General features: G+C 36.8%; 1 protein-coding gene across 1 annotated transcript; it reads left to right on the forward strand.

The window, feature by feature from the left end:
* The first annotated feature begins 287 nt into the window (after positions 1-287).
* On the forward strand, positions 288-11,400 carry LOC143543886 (protein FAR1-RELATED SEQUENCE 5-like). The gene is made up of 6 exons (XM_077036108.1): positions 288-586; positions 760-1,018; positions 1,189-1,396; positions 1,475-1,752; positions 1,882-1,958; positions 10,917-11,400. The coding sequence occupies exons 1-6, from the start codon at positions 288-290 to the stop codon at positions 11,398-11,400; spliced, it is 1,605 nt and encodes a 534-aa protein (XP_076892223.1).
* Positions 11,401-17,975: the final 6,575 nt, after the last annotated feature.

Genomic DNA, 17,975 nt, shown 5'->3' on the forward strand with positions numbered 1-17,975 from the left:
CAAAGAAAGCTGGTTTTTGTGTTCGTAAAGGAGGTTCGTATATGAATGATGGTTTATTAAAGTCTAAATATTATACCTGTTCGAAATAAGGTCATAAACCTGCAAACAGTTATGATTCTATGGCTGAAAAAGATGGTTCAAATAGACCGTATTATAAAAGAAGGAAGAGGCCAACAATTCGGTGTGGTTGTCGAGCTCAAATTTTTCTATAATCTGATGACGGTTTGAGGTTTGAAATAAACGATTTTGTCGAAGGACATAATCATGAACTGGTGGATGTAAAAGATATGCATTTTGTACGATCAAATAGGAAGTTGACTCATGTACAACAAGATATTATATATGAGTTGTCAACATTGAATTTAGGCCCTGTTAAGGCGTTTAATATTATGAGAACAAAGTATGGAGGATTTGAGGAAGTTGGGGCTACAAAAGACGATTGTAAGAATTTCAAACAAAGTTTAACTTGTTATATTGGGGAGTATGTTGCTGAAATGGTTGTACAAAGATTAAGTGGGAAGAAAAACTGTTGTGATGGTTATTCGTTTGAGTATACTGTTAATACTAATGGTGAATTAGATCGTTTGTTTTGGGCGGATAAATTTCAAAGAAAAATTATTTGGCTTTTGGAGATATTATATCATTTGATGCCATATTCAAGACCAACAAGTATGCCAATTTAATATATTTGTTTTTTACTTTTTTATATTTTTTACATATTTTTTTTTAAATTCGTTTCCTATAAATTTATTTTTACAGGTACAATATGGTTTTTGTACCATTTACTGCCATTGATAATCACTATCGTAAAGTTACTGTTGGTGCTGCGTTATTATCATCTGAATCTATTGAATCTTATTCATGGCTTTTGAAAGTTTTTCTTGATTCTTTCGGTATTGCCCCAAAGGTGGTTGTTACTGATCAAGATATAGCAATGAAGCAAGCAATCTCTTTAGTTTTACCAAACTCGAGACATCGGCTATGTATTTGGCACATTATGAAAAAACTTGCCGATAAGGTAACTTTTAATGTATTCAAAGTACTATGCATATGTTTCAGAACGTATTAGAATGTATAAACATATTAGCATCCATCACTATTTGATAGCTGCATATTTTTTAAATGTGTTAGAATGTTTAAGGACATATAAACATATTATTACCAAATTATTAATTTTTGTTACATCAGGTTGGTGCTGCCCTTTGTAACAATGAATATTTCAAACGTAAAATATGTGACATTGTTTGGACGGAAGCAATTTCTCAATCTGAATTCGAAACGCAATGGGAACTTATAGTGAAGGAGTATGATCTTGAAACAAATAAATGGTCGTGTGACATGTTTGAAATGAGATATGATTGGATTCCTGCTTATTATATGGATGAACTATTGTCTGGTCTTATGAGAACTACATCCAGATCAGAAAGTGAAAATCATTTTTTTTCTCTAGTTTCTAACTCACAATTATCACTAGTTGAGTTCTTTAGTCATTTTGATCATTGTATGGAGATCCAAAGGCACAATGGTAGGAAAAATGATCATGATACAAGGTACGCGCATCTAGATCCGGTTAGTGAAAACCCTTTTGAGAAGGAAGCAGAACTGATGTATACAAAGGCTATTTTTAATGATTTCCAAGATGAAATGTATCATATTAGAAGCGGTGTTGCATGTCTGAAATCTACTGAAGAAGAAGATTTTGTGAGGTTTTCAGTATTTGACTTTAATACATATGTTCCAGGATGTTTGGAGGTATGAATTAGTTAAATATTCTATTTTTTTTGCTAGAACGTTGTAGAACGTTTTAAAACATTTTTGTAAGTTTATTTTTGATTTTTGACAGACTGTTTTAAAGTATTTTAATATATTTTTGTGTGTCAGGTTTTGTTTAAGAAGGAAGGTGAGGAAGGAATTGATTCGACGATTTCATGCGGATGCAAAAGATTAGACCATTATGGGTTATTGTGTCGTCACAACTGTTTTGGACAAAAATCTGCTAAGGATCAAGTATCCAAATCTGTTATGTGAGGTAAGGTGCTAACTCGATAATGGCAAGTGTATAAGCGTAGTATTGGTGAACACAAAGGTTTGATCATGAAGGAAAAAGCCCTTAACCAAGATAGTCTTACTTTAGTCAAAACTTATCAAGGTAATCTTTGGTAAAATAACTTCGGTCAAGGATTAATAGGATAATCTTTGGTCAAATTACTTTAGTCAATGATCAACAAGGTAACCTTTGGTCGATGAGTATGTGATTATCGTAGTCTCCGGCACAAAAAATCCCCGGACGGTGAAAACTATCACCGTCAATTATATTGATAAATAAAAGATGGTTACAAGTGCGGTGGAGTATATGATCGAGATTACAAAGTAAGCTAGAGTGTAGAGAAAATGCTAGTTTCTACTCTATTGTGTGTGTTAGTATATGTGTCCCCTAACTGATCACAATCTCCATTATATATAAAAGATAATAACTCAAGGGAGTTATGATTAATAAAGACTATTAACTAATAATCCCTAAAAATCCGCCATGTCTTCAATATAATCGTAACAGCCACTTTGACCACGTGCTCCATCACTCAGGCTGCGAAATAGGTGGTAGACCAGGTCTTCTAGCCGTTACACTTATTAGATATCGGTCTTCATATAAGATAAAACCGTTAATAGCAACAAATACCGAGGATCCATGATCCTGACATAGCTCTGGAATTCTTCAGAAGGATAGTTAATCCAGACACGTCAATATCTTCTTGACTGCAATTTAGTGGATAGACTAAGTCTTCTAATTGTTATACCTGCTAAATATAATACCACACATGAGAACAACCGTTAGTAAATAATAAGTACTGTGGATCCTTGATTCTGACGGGATCTAGAACACACGCTAAGGATAACTGATCCAAAACATTGCCAGGATAATATATCCACAGTGTCAAATTTTTGTGCACTAACAATTGCCCCCAAAATGGCGGTTGTGATAAGATCGTAGGGGTCATTTTGCCTTTGAATTCAAACTTCCTGCAAAAACATATGAGATTTGACAAGCTGGATATAATTGTCATATATCAATGGAGTTTCCTTGGGAATTTTCCTTCCGGCTGTATATCCTTCTCCCTGCAAATCATGAACAACTAGTAACACCTGATTAACCCAGGTGGATGGTCCATTTTTTGAATGGTAAAATCTGGGTTAAGATTTTTGGATAAGTCTAGATGACTTATGTTTAATAATAATCTAAAACTTTTGACTATTCGCTTGTTACTTGTTATTTTGAAAGTTTGTTTGATATAGCTTAAGTCTCATTGAAAGTTTTAAGAAATAATATTCTTTAGTAAAAAGTTTTTAGTATAAAATATCCTTGTAAAAATAAACCAGGATCTTAAATCCTTATAAAAATAGATTGAGAATAATTAATCCTTATATCTATGAAGATATAAACTGAAATCAAATAAGTGTAAACCGATAAACAGAAAGCATACCGTAAGGTCTGGTTAGACCTAAGTTACCATAAGTATTGATCCTTTTGCAATCCTTATAAAACTGAATTTAAGGATTTTGAATCCATAAGTATTGATCCTTCGGTGATCCTCAGAATCTAATTTATGATACCTGATGCAAATAACTTATGATATTATCTGGGATTAGACCCAATAAACTAGGGACAAGCCCAAAAAATAAACTTGGGACAAGCCCGTGCAACTGGGGACAAGCCCGTGTAATCTGGGTACAAGCCTGTGTAATCTGGGGACAAGCCCAAAAAACTGGGGACAAGCCCAAATACGGATGTTAACTGGGGACTCGCCCAAACCGGGATTTAGCCCAAACGTGAGATAACGTGAAAACGTTATAAACCTTAGCTAACATGAAAATGTTAGAAACCTTTGTCTTGAGATAACGTGAAAACGTTATAAACCGGTGGTATGGTACGTCTACCATAAATCGTAGGATCCTCCATATAGCCGAAAGCAACGAAATTTTCAGCCACTAAGCGTGTACTGGTCCCGCTGCCCCGGACTATACGTTGGATAGCGTGCGCTCCATGCGAGAGTGTAGAAACTCTAATTTATAAGAAAGGTGAAAACCTTTAAACCTTGGAGGATATGACCATCGGGGGTCATATCCAATCGTGGGCTAGGCCAAGGAAAATAGCAATGTACCTTAAGCGTGAGGGAGAGGTGGCCAACCTCTTAGACATTGAACCTCTTATTGAAATCTGCATTGTTACTTAAAAACTTGGAAAAGATAAATTTTAAGAATACATTATCCTTAAATTATTAACAAGAATATGAAATAAATAAGTGATCAGATAGATATTACCAATTTTAGGATCCTTGATCCTAGATGGACGCTTGATTTTCGAAGGATACTAGATCCTGACTAGAAAAAATACTTCTTGAGATGGATAGCATTCCATGCTCTTGGTAATATGTTGCCTTCCATGGTGAGCAAATGATATGCCCCCTTCCCTGCTTCCGACTCGATCAGATAAGGACCTTCCCACTTGGGTGCTAGTTTCCCATCTGCCGGATTGGTTGTGTTTTGGAAGGCTTTCCTCAAGACTAGATCTCCTTCTTGAAATCTTCTTATCCTTATCTTTTTGTTGCATGCCCCAGCTACCCTTTGTTGATATGCTGCCATTCTGATTTTGGCTAGGTCTCTGAGTTCTTCAACGGTATCTAGATCTTGGAGAAGGATTTCATTATTGGCCTCAGGATCAAAGATACTTGTTCTAGCAGTAGGAACCACCATTTTTGTAGGGATTACAGCTTCTAATCCAAAGACCAATGAGAAGGGTGTTTGACCTATTGCATTCTTAGGTGTTGTTCTATCAGCCGAAAGAACATAAGGAAGTTTTTCAGCCCACTTGCCTTTCTTGGATCCTAGTTTATTCTTCAAGTTGTTGATGATAATCTTGTTGCTTGACTCTGCTTGACCATTGGCTTGAGGATGAACTGGTGTAGAAGTGATCATCTTGATGCCCCAATTGTCACAAAAGTTAGTGGTTCTTTTCTCGATAAACTGGGAACCATTGTCACGAACAATTTCAGAAGGGATACCAAATCTAGTTATAATATTTCTTTTAATAAAGGATATAACTTCCCTTTCTCGGACTTGCACGAATGCTTCTGCTTCAATCCATTTAGAGAAGTAGTCTGTCATAGCAAGCATAAAGACCTTTCCGCCTGGTGCCTTTGGTAGTTGCCTACAATATCCATTCCCCATTTCATGAAAGGCCATGAAGAGGATATAGGATACATAGGTTCTGCTGGCTGGTGAAGAATATTTCCATGCCTTTGGCAAGCATCACACTTCTTTGAGTATTCCATAGCATCTTTCTTCATTGTTGGCCAGAAGTATCCAGTCCTAAGTATTCTGGAGAATAATGCTCTTCCCCCTGTGTGGTTGCCGCAATCGCCTTCGTGGAAGTCTTGAAGTACCTCTTGTATTTCAGGATCCTCAATGCATCTCAGATAAGGACCTGCAAGAGATTTTCTATACACAATATCTTGTAAAATAATGAATTGTGATACCTTTAATCTGAAAGCTTTAGGATTTTCCCCTGTAGGGATCTCTCCATCTTGAAGGAATTTTTTGATTGGAAGGTTCCAAGATCCTACTTTTGAAGAGGATGGAGGATCCGTATGTTCTCCTGTGCAATCCACTGTTATCTTCACGGATTCTTGTTCTCCAATTGTCGGATACAATATATGAATGATGGGTATCTTTACATCATCCGGGATCTTCAACGATGATGCTAAGTTTGCTAAGGCATTTGCCCCAGCATTCTCTTCCCTTGGTACCTGTATTATACTAAACAATTCGAAGGATTTTGCCAATTCCTTCACAATTTCTAAATATTTGACCATATTCTCACCTTTCACAGTATAAGAACCGTTAAAGTGGTTAGCTATTAACAAAGAATCTATATATATTTGAAGATACCTGATCCTCATGCTTTTTGCTAATTGCAAACCTGCGATCAGAGCTTCATATTCTGCCTCATTGTTAGTGGCTTGGAATGCACATGCAATGGACTGGGGTATTATGTCCCCCTGTGGCGATTTTAGTAGTATGCCCAAACCTGTTCCTCTTACATTAGATGCTCCATCTGTGAAGAGGATCCAAGGATCCTTGGTTTCTTCAAGTTGTTGGACCTCTAGATCAGCTTCATTTTGCATGTAACTACTAAAATCAGCCACAAAGTCTGGCTTCTGCATTGCGTTTCCTGAGACAGCTAAATACAGATATAAGGATTCTCCATCCACAGGCTTCATTAGAGCTGGAGCTGAGGATAAGTAATCCTTCAAGGCTGTAAGCGCAACCTCATGCTTTTCCGTCCACTCAAACTTCTTATTCTTCCTAAGGATGTCATAGAAGTCCTTGCACTTCTCGTAGGATCTTGAGATAAACCTATTGAGAGCGGCTATTCTTCCTGTGAGCCTTTGGACATCCTTTGCGTTTGCAGGAGATTTCAAATTGAGGATGGCTTCAATCTGTTCGGGGCTTGCTTCAATACCATATATCCCAAAAACTTTCCAGCCTTAACACCAAAGTGGCATTTTGACGGATTCAATTTCATGTTATACTGGTCGAGGATATTGAATGCTTCCTCGAGGTCTCTAAGGTGATCCTCAGCTTTCTTCGACTTTACCACAATATCGTCTATGTATACTTCCATAGTCTTTCCCAACTGATCCTTGAACATCATGTTGACTAGTCTTTGGTATGTTGCCCCTGCATTTCTTAGTCCAAACGGCATAGCAGTATAACAGTATATGTCGGTAGGAGTCATGAACGTTGTATCCTCCTATTATGTCTGAGTGCTTGAAGGCAAAGGTTGATCTTCTTCGCCCTAAGAAGGATATTAAATCCTCCTCAATCTTACTGGGGATACTGGATCCTAGGAACATCTTTATCTCTGGATCCTCGGGGTTCAATGATACTTCTTTAAGGTCTTTCTCCCGAGCTTCCAGCACGTCCCTAGGATGTTGCTGTAATTGCTATGCTATAGTTTGCTTGGTCGTTGGCTTCATCAATGAAGAATAATAGTTCTTGGACTCTGCCTGATCACCAACTATCTTCACAACTCCCCACGGAGTAGGTAATTTGATGCATTGGTGGTAAGTTGAGGCTATTGCCTTCATTCCATACAGCCAGGGCCTGCCTAAAATAACATTGCAACAAGAAAGGTCATCAATAACACAAAAATTTTGTTATGAATTTAACCCTTCAATATAGATTGGGAGGTTGATGTCCCCCAATGTCTTCTTGGTTTCTCCACTGAAACTGACTAGCACTGATGTTCTAGGAATGATTTCCGAATCCGGTATATTCATCTTCTTGAGGACATCATGCTGGATAATGTTGACCGAGCTCCCACTGTCAACTAGGATCCTGCGTACATAATGGTTAGCGATAAATAAAGTAATAATCAAACCGTCATGGTGAGGATCCTGGATGTTTAGTTTATCTTCCTCATCGAAGAAGATCCTTTTATCAATTGTCTAAGAGGTAGATAATATCGGTCGGTCTTTGTTATCCAACTTGATCTCTTTAGCGAGCCTCTTTGCTGCGGAGAAGGAAGTTCCACATATGTCTGATCCTCCAGAGATGAAATTGACCGTTCGCACATCCATTTCATCCTGGTGGGGATCCTGGATACTTGAATCGAAGAAGACTCTCTGATCAGTTATTCGAGTAGTGTGGATGAGCTACCTTCTTTCATCGTCCAACTTGAAGTCTTCCACAGGTTCTACTTCTTCAGAACAATAGGTTTGAAATATGTCATAATCTCGGGCGACGAAGTTGATTACATGAGCATCTTGTGGTGGTGGTGTCGCTTTTTGTGGAAGGTCTTCAGGATCCTGGATCTTGGATTTCTTCCTTCCCAAGAGTTCTTTAAAGTGACCCTTGCTCAGGAGGTATCCAATTTCCCTTCTTAAGCCGATACACTCGTCTGTCATGTGGCCAAAATATTCGTGAAAAGCACACCACTTAGACTTGTCCTTGAACGCGGTTGTCTTCTTGTTTTTTCGGGGCCACCTTGATTTTTCCCCTAGGTCCTTCATGGCACAGATCAAGCCATGAGTGTCCACAGAGAAATAATAGTCAGAGATGCAAGGATAGTCTTCATCGTCGTCTCCTTCTTCGACTGCTCGTACGTTCTGGTTTTGAATTTGTTATACGGCTTTGTGTTGTTATTCTTGAATGAGAATCCTTGCTTCTTGTCAGAGGATTCTTGTTTTGTTTGATTCCCAGACGATCCTGGATCCTCTTGTCATCTTCTAACCGTATAAATCTGAGCGCCCTGTTCCTGACTTCATCTAAGGTCCTGCACGGAGTCATCACAAGATCGTCATAAAATGGGGAGCCCCTTTGAAGTCCCATCTTGAATGCTTCAACAGCCGTAGCCATATCAAGATTAGGTATTTCTAGGGCTTCCCTGTCAAACCTTGTAACAAAATCCCTTAAGGATTCATCATAAGGTTGGACAACTCTATATAAATCACTAGTTAACTTCTCAAATTTCCTACTATAAGAAAACTGGCTGTTGAACAAGCTAACTAAATGTGAAAAAGATGTAACAGAATAAGGAGGAAGACTTAGCTGCCATTTAAGTGCAGATCCTGTTAGTGTGGATCCAAAACCCTTGTATAGACAAGCTTCCTTGAGTCTTTCAGGAATTGGATTGATCTCCATCCTTTCCCTATACTGAGCCACGTGTTCTTCCGGATCAGTGGTCCCATCATACACCTTCATGTTGGGGGTTTGAAAGCGTTTCGGGATCTCCGCATCGCATATCGGTGGAGCAAATTTGGACAGCTTGTGGCTCCCTTCTGGTATTTCAGGAATTGGACGGACCACTCCTGGCACGCTGGATATCATATCCTTAAGCTTCTGAAGTTCCCTAGCCATAGCCTGATTGATACCTGTATCCGGCATAGAGCCAAGGTTATTGTCTAAGGATATGTGATTATAGGCGTTACCTCTTGGTTGGTTGAACGTTGGCATCCCAGAAGTGTAGTCAAGATAAGAGGCGTCTGCTACAGTAGCAAGTCCACCAGAGGCAATGGTTTGCATGGGGATGATGTCCCCTTCATGGACCTCAAAAGACCTTTAATGGTGAATTCCTAACGATCCTTGATTCTACCAGAAGGATCCTTGAGGTTGGGAGCGAAGGATCCTTGAGGATACAACCCAAAGGATCCTGGTTGAAGAATGGATGATCCTTGTTGATGGAACGAGGATCCTTGAGTTTGCTGACCCATGGACCCTTGTTGAAGGATAGATGATCATGGCTGAACGAACGAGGATCCTTGAGTTTGTTGACCCATGGACCCCTGTTGAAGGATAGATGATCCTGGCTGAAAGAACGAGGATCCTTGAGTTTGTTGACCCACGGACCCTGGTTAAAGGATGGATGATCCTTGCTGAAGGATCGAGGATCCTTGAGTATGTTGAGCTACGGATCATGGAGTAGTGAAATCCAGCACCCTAGACATCAAGGGAGTCTGATCCTCCGTTGGCCTCTTTCTTTTTTTGAGATCTTCAATTTCATGTAGGATCCTCTGGTTGGTTTTGTTCTGCTGCTCCATTTATGCCTTAACCTGTGAAAACATTGCAGAAACATCATTGTTAGATTTGACCACCGAAGTGGCAGCAGTGGTTTTTGAGCTCTGGAAGACTGGAATTTGTGTCTTGTTTCCATCCGCGGTGGTCCTTGGTGCTCCCGTAATTGGAGGAGGCATCGGCGGCAAAGTTCTTGATGAGAGAGAAACCGAGGATGGCATGGTTGATGAAGCAGAGGTTGATTGAGAGGCCATTGATGGTGATATGGGTATGAAAGGTTGGAAACTGATAGGGAATAATCTGGATTATAGCACCAATTGCCCCACGGTTGGTGCCAAATTGTTTTGGACAAAAAATCTGCTAAGGATCAATTATCCAAATCTGTTATGTGAGGTAAGGTGCTAACTCGATAATGGCAAGTATATAATCGTAGTATTGGTGAACACAAAGGTTTGATCTTGAGGGAAAAAGCCCTTAACCAAGATAGTCTTACTTCGGTCAAAACTTATCAAGGTAATCTTTGGTAAAATAACTTCGGTCAAGGATTAATAGGATAATCTTTGGTCAAATTACTTTAGTCAATGATCAACAAGGTAACCTTTGATCGATGAGTATGTGATTATCGTAGTCTCCGGCACAAAAAACCCCCGGACGGTGAAAACTATCACCGTCAATTATATTGATAAATAAAAGATGGTTACAAGTGCGGTGGAGTATATGATCGAGATTACAAAGTAAGCTAGAGCGTAGAGAGAATGCTAGTTTCTGCTCTAGTGTGTGTGTTAGTACATGTGTCCCCTAACTGATCACAATCTCCATTATATATAAAAGATAATAACTCAAGGGAGTTATGATTAATAAAGACTATTAACTAATAATCCCTAAAAATCCGCCATGTCTTTAATATAATCGTAACAGCCGCTTTGACCACGTGCTCCATCACTCAGGCTGCAAAATAGGTGGTATACCAGGTCTTCTAGCCGTTACACTTATTAAATATCGGCCTTCATATAAGATACAACCGTTAATAGCAACAAATACCGAGGATCCATGATCCTGACATAGCTCTGGAATTCTTCAGAAGGATAGTTAATCTAGATACGTCAATATCTTCTTGACTGCAATTTAGTGGATAGACTAGGTCTTCTAACTGTTATACCTGCTAAATATAATACCACACATGAGAACAACCGTTAGTAAATAATAAGTACTGTGGATCCTTGATCCTGACGGGATCTAGAACACACGCTAAGGATAACTGATCCAAAACGTATACCAGGATAACATATCCACAGTGTCAAATTTTTGTGCACTAACAACAACCTTTATATTTTAAATTTGTTTAGAGTTACAAGATTTCCAAAGAAATACATGGTGGATCGTTGGAAGAGAGATGCTGGTGTTAATCCTAGAACTGCTCCAATTTCAACTTTTGGTAACGACAAATATTTAAAAGTCAAACAGATCTCAAGGGATATAACATTGGCTGGTGAGTATCTCATAAATAGCTATGCAACTGATGTTGATGAACTAACTAAAGTCAGAGATCAAATGAATATAATGATCAAACAAGCTGATGAGACAAGATACAAAAGAACTCATTTATCAAAAAGGGATAGGTTTGCTGCTATTCTAGGGTATGATCAACCATCAGAGGTGACTGTCCGTGTGCCTAGTGGTATAAAAAATAAGGGTTGCGGGTCACATAAACGGATTAAATCCCAGAAAGAGATTGCTATAAGTTGGTCTGGGAAGAAATATAGTGAATGCAAAGTTTGTCATAAACAGGGTCATAACAGTCGAAATTGCCCTCAACATCAAGAAGAATAGTTTTTAGCGTTATTGTTTTGTTTATATTTTTTATTTTTTCTATAATTTTTATGTTTTATATTTCATGGAACGTGCAAGTTGCAATACTGGAACGTATAAGAGCGTGTAAATAAACTGATACTAAACAGATTTTATATTAAAACCGGTTGAAAAAGTAGGTTACAAAAGAGGATCACATCAAACCTATTCACAAATTTATTTTATTTCTACACACCACACCACACCACACCACACCACACCACACCACACCACCACACCAGCAGTCACCAAGAAACCCTAGTAGTTGTTGAAGATCTCTTGGGCCCCTTCACGCTTGACTCTTTTATTCACCGTCACCTTGTGAGCCGTTCTCTCCAGCACATCTTGAAGCTGACCATAGTATGAAGCTTGCTTTTCCAGGTAGGTTATAGCCTCTGTCTTGAACCATGGTTGCTTCAGAACTTGTTGGTGAAGAGCATCGGTTTTTGTTGCTTCATCTGTCACACACTTCTTTGTATCTTCAACTACTCGTAGTCGGTTGTAGTCTCTTTCAAGCTCAATATTGATTCTTGCTCTAAAAATGCTTTTAACAGTAACATTTCCATAATCCATTTTTTTTTCAATTTTTTGTTGTGTGTTTGTGGGATTCGTTTTATCTCATTTTATAGACTTTTTTTATTTTTTGGTTGGTGAATGAAGTTATTACAATATTTACTTAATATCTGAACTGGGTATAATTATATCTAGGCATATTAACATTTTAGTAGACATGATTGCATTGCCATTTTTTTCAAATTGAGTAGTTGAATGTATTAATGAAATTTGTAATTACTTTTTTCTTTGTATTTTAATGGGTTGGAGATTTAACATTTATCATAATTAAACTAAAATCTGATGAAAATTTTTTAATTACATGCCGTTGTCATTTTAGTAGGGTTATTTTTATGACCAATCTTTTAATACTTGGATTTGGAATGTATGAGAACGTTTGATAATGTATTAGAACGTGTAAGTGTTTTCATAGGTGTCAGATGTTTAAATTATTAAAGTATAAAAGATTCACTTTTTCCCAATAATTTATTTTCACTGTAGTTTATTTTGTCTTTATGTATCTTTATTTTATCTATTTAATTACAACCACACATTTCATCTCACCACACAAAAATCAGTACAACAATATATGGATTGCGAGGGTTCCTCTTCTTCATCGTCTTCTTCATCAGCTAAGGATTTGTTTTTGAAGCAGATTCAAGCGCAAATCCTTGAAGATACAAAGAATCAGGCTGCTTTACAACATCAGTTTATCATCACTGCTGGTGTAAACATGGATATGAGGGATGGAATAACAAAGTTGCTAGCAAACATGCCTGGTAGTACTATTAATTATTTGTGTGCTTTATTTTTGATTGAAACATGTAAAAAGGAAGTAGATGAGTTGAAAGAGTTGTGTAAGGCGATAAAACTTCTGAACTGCTCTATTGAATTGAAGATTGAGTTTCTTAAATCTATCATGTAATAAATGGATTTTAGGCAGTGTGTTTATGTTATTTGGTATGGTATTTTTTTTATGTTTTATGTGGTTTTGATAACAATTCTATGTGTGTTTATGTTATTTGGTATTTTTATGTGTTTACTTTTTGATGAATAACTCTATGTTATCTTATAAACAATTAAGCAAAAATAAGATATGTTAACTAGAACGTATAAGCAAAATAGAATAAGTCTATGTTATCTAATAAACAATTAAGAAAAAATAAGATATGTTAACTAAAACGTATAAGCAAAATGAATAACTATATGTTATCTTATAAACAATTAACCTAGAACGTATAAGCAAATATTGTATTAACTGAGAACGTATAAGTAAATATTGTAATAACTGAGAACGTATAAGCCAAATCTAATAAAACTCCATCATATTTCCATACACGGTCTGTTAACTTCAACGTACAAGCAAATTATAACTAGAACGTATTTGCAAAATAAAGGTTATTTCCAAACAAACATAATAAAGGTCAGTTTCTATTTATCTTGCCTCTCATCACTTTTAGCAGTTAAAATTTTGTTACTAAACAGTTTTTTCTCAGGTAATGCATCATATTTGTAAGGCCCCGAACCCGGTGACCCTACTTTAGCGTCGGATTTACTCATAAACACAGTTCTTCAAATCAGAGTTTATTAAAACTTTTCGCGGAATATAAAACATCAATCATTTGTTACAAAACATTAAATCTTTTCTTTGATACCATAACACAAAACTTTATATTTAAAACATCTTTACTTCTTTCTTCAGATGCCAGCCGTTCAATCCATGCCGTGTGTCATCCTCACGCTAACTCTATAATCAGCTCACCTGCGTGCATACTAAAAGTCAGCTACGCTGAGTGAGTTCTAGTTAATCAGGCAACATACAATTTTATTCTCATATATTTCTTAACGTATCCGAAGACACATATTTCTACCTTAACCTCGTATAAATATCCATAGGAGGATCATCACGTAATATCTATTAAAAGAACCTTTACCATTACCATACTATATAGAATTTCCATAGGAGGAACACTCTGTATACTTTCCATAGAAGGAACACTTTACTATCCATAGAAGGAACCCTATACTTTCCATAGAAGGAACCCTATACTTTCCATAGAAGGAACACTATACTTTCCATAGAAGGAACACTATACTTTCCAAAGAAGGAACACTATACTTTCCATAGAAGGAACACTATACTTTCCATAGAAGGAACACTATACTTTCCATAGAAGGAACATTATACTTTCCATAGAAGGAACACTATACTTTCCATAGAAGGAACATTATACTTTCCATAGAAGGAACACTATACTTTCCATAGAAGGAACACTATACTTTCCATAGAAGGAACATTATACTTTCCATAGAAGGAACTCTATATATATCCATATAAGGAACACTATCTATAAGTTATTATTTAATATCCATGTAAGGAGCTAATCACTTCCCTTGACGATACGTGCAATATCCGAAGATCGTTCACGTACCGACAAGCTTCCATTCATAATGTTTATACATCATCCTCACATACATACAATATTAATACCTTTATTTACATCCTGACAGTACGTGCAATATCCGAAGATCGTTCACGTACCGTCATGCAATCAATCATATCTATCACATATATCATACACGGTATACACTTACCATTTAAGGTAAGTGTATTAACTATCACATTGAGTATGCACACAGCCCCGAAAACGTAACACATAAATGGGGCTAGAAACTCACCTGAACACGGTTACGTTCTCCGTTGATCGTAATCCCTTTCTTCAGTTGTGCACGGCTGACTGTATAACAAGTATACATATCAATTTAACTATCACTACTTATAACATCTTTCTAGTCTTAATTACTACCCACAACGAACGGGGGTCCGGGGGCAGCGCCCCTGGCAGCGGGGTCTAGGGGCGGCAGCCCCTAGCAGGGTCCAAGGGGCAGAGCCCCTGGCTGGGGTTAAGCTGCCAGGTCAGCTTGGAAAAATTTTATTTTCGATAACTGCCTTAACACATTTTCCATTAGGTTTTTAATTTATTTTCTAAACGAACTTCACTTCAGGCGAAGTTAAACCTCGGGCGAACTTGGCTTCAGGCGAAGTTAAACCTTAGGCGAACTTGGCTTCAGGCGAAGTTAAACCTTAGGCGAACTTGGCTTCAGGCGAAGTTATCCATAGGCGAACTTGGCTTCAGGCGAAGTTATCCTTAGGCGAACTTGGCTTCAGGCGAAGTTATCCTTAGGCGAACTTGGCCGTAGGCGAAGTTATCCTTAGGCGAAGTTACGCTTGAAGGCGAAGTTCATCAGGCGAACTTAATCTTGCAGGCGAAGTTATCGCGCTGCAGATCTGTTTGCCCATAAATCCTTCGTTTCTTAGCCAAATAACTCGATTTTGGTACCCACAGGATCGTATGATCGGCGCCTACAAATCCCAACCATCAAATCGGCCTAAAATCGACGTTTTAGGGGTCCGATTTGGGCAGTTTGGGTTTCGGGTCCGGTTAACCCATCCAATCCTAACCATTTTCAGTAATATTAGCTTTGTTGGATTTGTTCTTACCTTACCAACTCAGATCTATCAACAAAATCTCAGGTCTCGGCTTCGAATCTTGATCGGTTAGAATGTGTGTGTTTTGAGTGTGTGAAGAAATAGATGTAAATGAAAGATATTTTGGGATTTTGGGGGTATTTATATCTCTGAAATCCCATTCTCATTTAACCCATCTCAATTAATCCAAATCCATAACCAACGTCCATTACCCGACACTAGCCCGACCCATACCAACTCCTACTCTTTTATTTATTTCCTGATAACCCGAGTAAACTTTCCCTCTATTATTAAGTAATATAATTAATATTATCTTGAAATTTCGGGATGTTACAATATTCCTTTGCCAGTCTAACTAAATCTGATTTGGCTTTGTTGGTATCAGATAGTAACACCTTTGACAAGTATTTTATCCTCAAATCGTTTAGTTGTCATTTTTGCCTTGGACGCTCTTTATAAAATCCGCATCTCCACGGATACTTCCCTTTGTAAGTTTCCATGTGTCTTATAGCGAAGACACCACAATCGAGTTCATTGTTTGTTGTTCTCTAATCCATCTGCAGTCTCTTGATCTCTGATATCTCCAACCTCGGCGCAATCGGGTGCTTATTTCTCGATAAGTACATGCAAAAAATATCCCTCTGCAGGCAATCAAACGTATTAAATTGTTTTTTTTATATGTTATTTAAATCATTTTTACAGAATGTTTAAATGTTTACTAGTTTTTCTGGGACACCCTTATATCTTACTTCCAAAGATTTTTTTGTAACATCTGCTTTTTCTTGAGCTGATTTAAAATGAGCAGTTTTTGATATATTGCCATTAGCCATGTTGTCATTCAGCTCAATTGTACCTGTTTTTAAATTGAAAACAACCACATAGAAATGGTATTCATAAAGTACTGGCACAACAAACATTGTAACTGGTTTGAGTGACTTGAATTTATGCAAAGCCATTATCTTGTCAAGGTTGTATGTGAAAACTTCCAATATTTTATAATCGCTGACGTTAGCTCCCTTCAAATAGTAATCACTTGGCTTCATGTATCAAAAAGAAAATTTGGTATAATTAATATGTGTATACATTTTTGTTAACGTATAAATAAAGGTGTAATACTTACTATAAGCGTTGATGTTGCAAAAAATCTTAACGGGGATAATTTTTTATCTCTCTTCTTCTCTTCATCGTTCAACAAATCTGTGTAAATGTCCATAGCACCAGCTAAGATGTATATATCCGGACAAAAGCATTCAAACACAAATTTGAAAGTAGTGACGGATTCTGACTTGTAAATCACTTCAAATTTATGTTTATCAGAAAGATCACCAATAACAAATCGTGAAACAATCCGCTCATCAATTGTTATTTTTCAGTCATTCCAATTTCCCGGTTCAGATAAGGTGATTTCAATGCCGGTGCTAGTATTTTTTTCTCTTTCTTCTCGCTGTAGGTTATCTATTCTATGATAACTTGCAGATGGTGTAGGAGATGTAGCAACAAGGGGCAATTTTTTTGATTTAGATTCAGGAGTTCTAAGTTCTGTTGATTGATTGAAAAACGGAGTTTTCATTATCACTGAATCCAAATCTTCACTATCATATTCATAATTTTCTTCAATATTAACCAGCCCTATAATACGACTAAGTTAGAATATACATTTTTTTTGTTTTTGTGTGTTTTTGTGATTGTATATATAAAACTTTTTAATACCTTAAGTAGAGTTGTTGACACTTTCTTTGTCACAAATTTCTGCATTTAATTCTTCCAATTCTGTAACTACATACCATTTTTTGTTAGTATATTTTTTAAATAATATTTTAAAACAACATGTTTTTTAATTAATTACCTCGAATAGATTCTTCCGTTTGTCTTTCCGCATTTTCTTATGTTGATGTACCTGTATTCTCAAAATCAAGTGTATCATTACCTACTTTCTCATTTCCTTCAATACAGTGTTTTCAAAAATTTGAATGTACCTTGACTATATCGCTTTTCTTCATTTATTTCTTCAATTTTTCTCACTGCAAATTTTTTTATAAGTTTTTTTTTACTTTAAATGTACTATAATCAATAGTTTTCTTTAAAAAATTACCTTGAATTATATCAGCTGTTTGTCTTATACCATCGTCATCCTCACATCCTTTGTCAGTTACATCATTCAATGGATTTTTTCCTGCAATTGAATATTTTTTTTATTAGAACGTATTGGAAAGTATTAGCATTTTCCATTTGATAAAAAATCAATTAAAAATTAGGTTATGATCTTAGAACGTATCAGAACGTTTTACCTCCTTTTTTTGAAATTTTCTTGAAATTCTCTTCCACTTCCTTTTGCTCATGGCATCAACAAGGTCATAGTTTATTCCATTATCAATCAAGAAGCCACACTTCCCACTAAATATTTTATATAATTCAGTGGTTCGTTTATGATCATCATCAAACTTTAATTTTATCCTATGCTTCTCTTTTTCATTAACCTCTTCTCTTGTAGTCTTGTCCATCTTTTCCAAATCTT

This window comes from Bidens hawaiensis, unplaced genomic scaffold, assembly GCF_021521415.1.
Source record: "Bidens hawaiensis isolate Kalapana, Puna unplaced genomic scaffold, B.hawaiensis_p1.1 tig00000888_1, whole genome shotgun sequence".
Taxonomy (NCBI): Eukaryota; Viridiplantae; Streptophyta; class Magnoliopsida; order Asterales; family Asteraceae; genus Bidens; species Bidens hawaiensis.

Excerpts from the sequence above, each read along its gene's own strand:
- LOC143543886 (XM_077036108.1), top strand. The coding sequence starts at position 288 with ATGCATTTTGTACGATCAAATAGGAAGTTGACTCATGTACAACAAGAT. Across the intron at positions 1,753-1,881 it reads ATGTTCCAGGATGTTTGGAG|GTTTTGTTTAAGAAGGAAGG; the intron begins GTATGAATTAGT and ends TTTGTGTGTCAG. Across the intron at positions 1,959-10,916 it reads AAAAGATTAGACCATTATGG|AGTTACAAGATTTCCAAAGA; the intron begins GTTATTGTGTCG and ends AAATTTGTTTAG.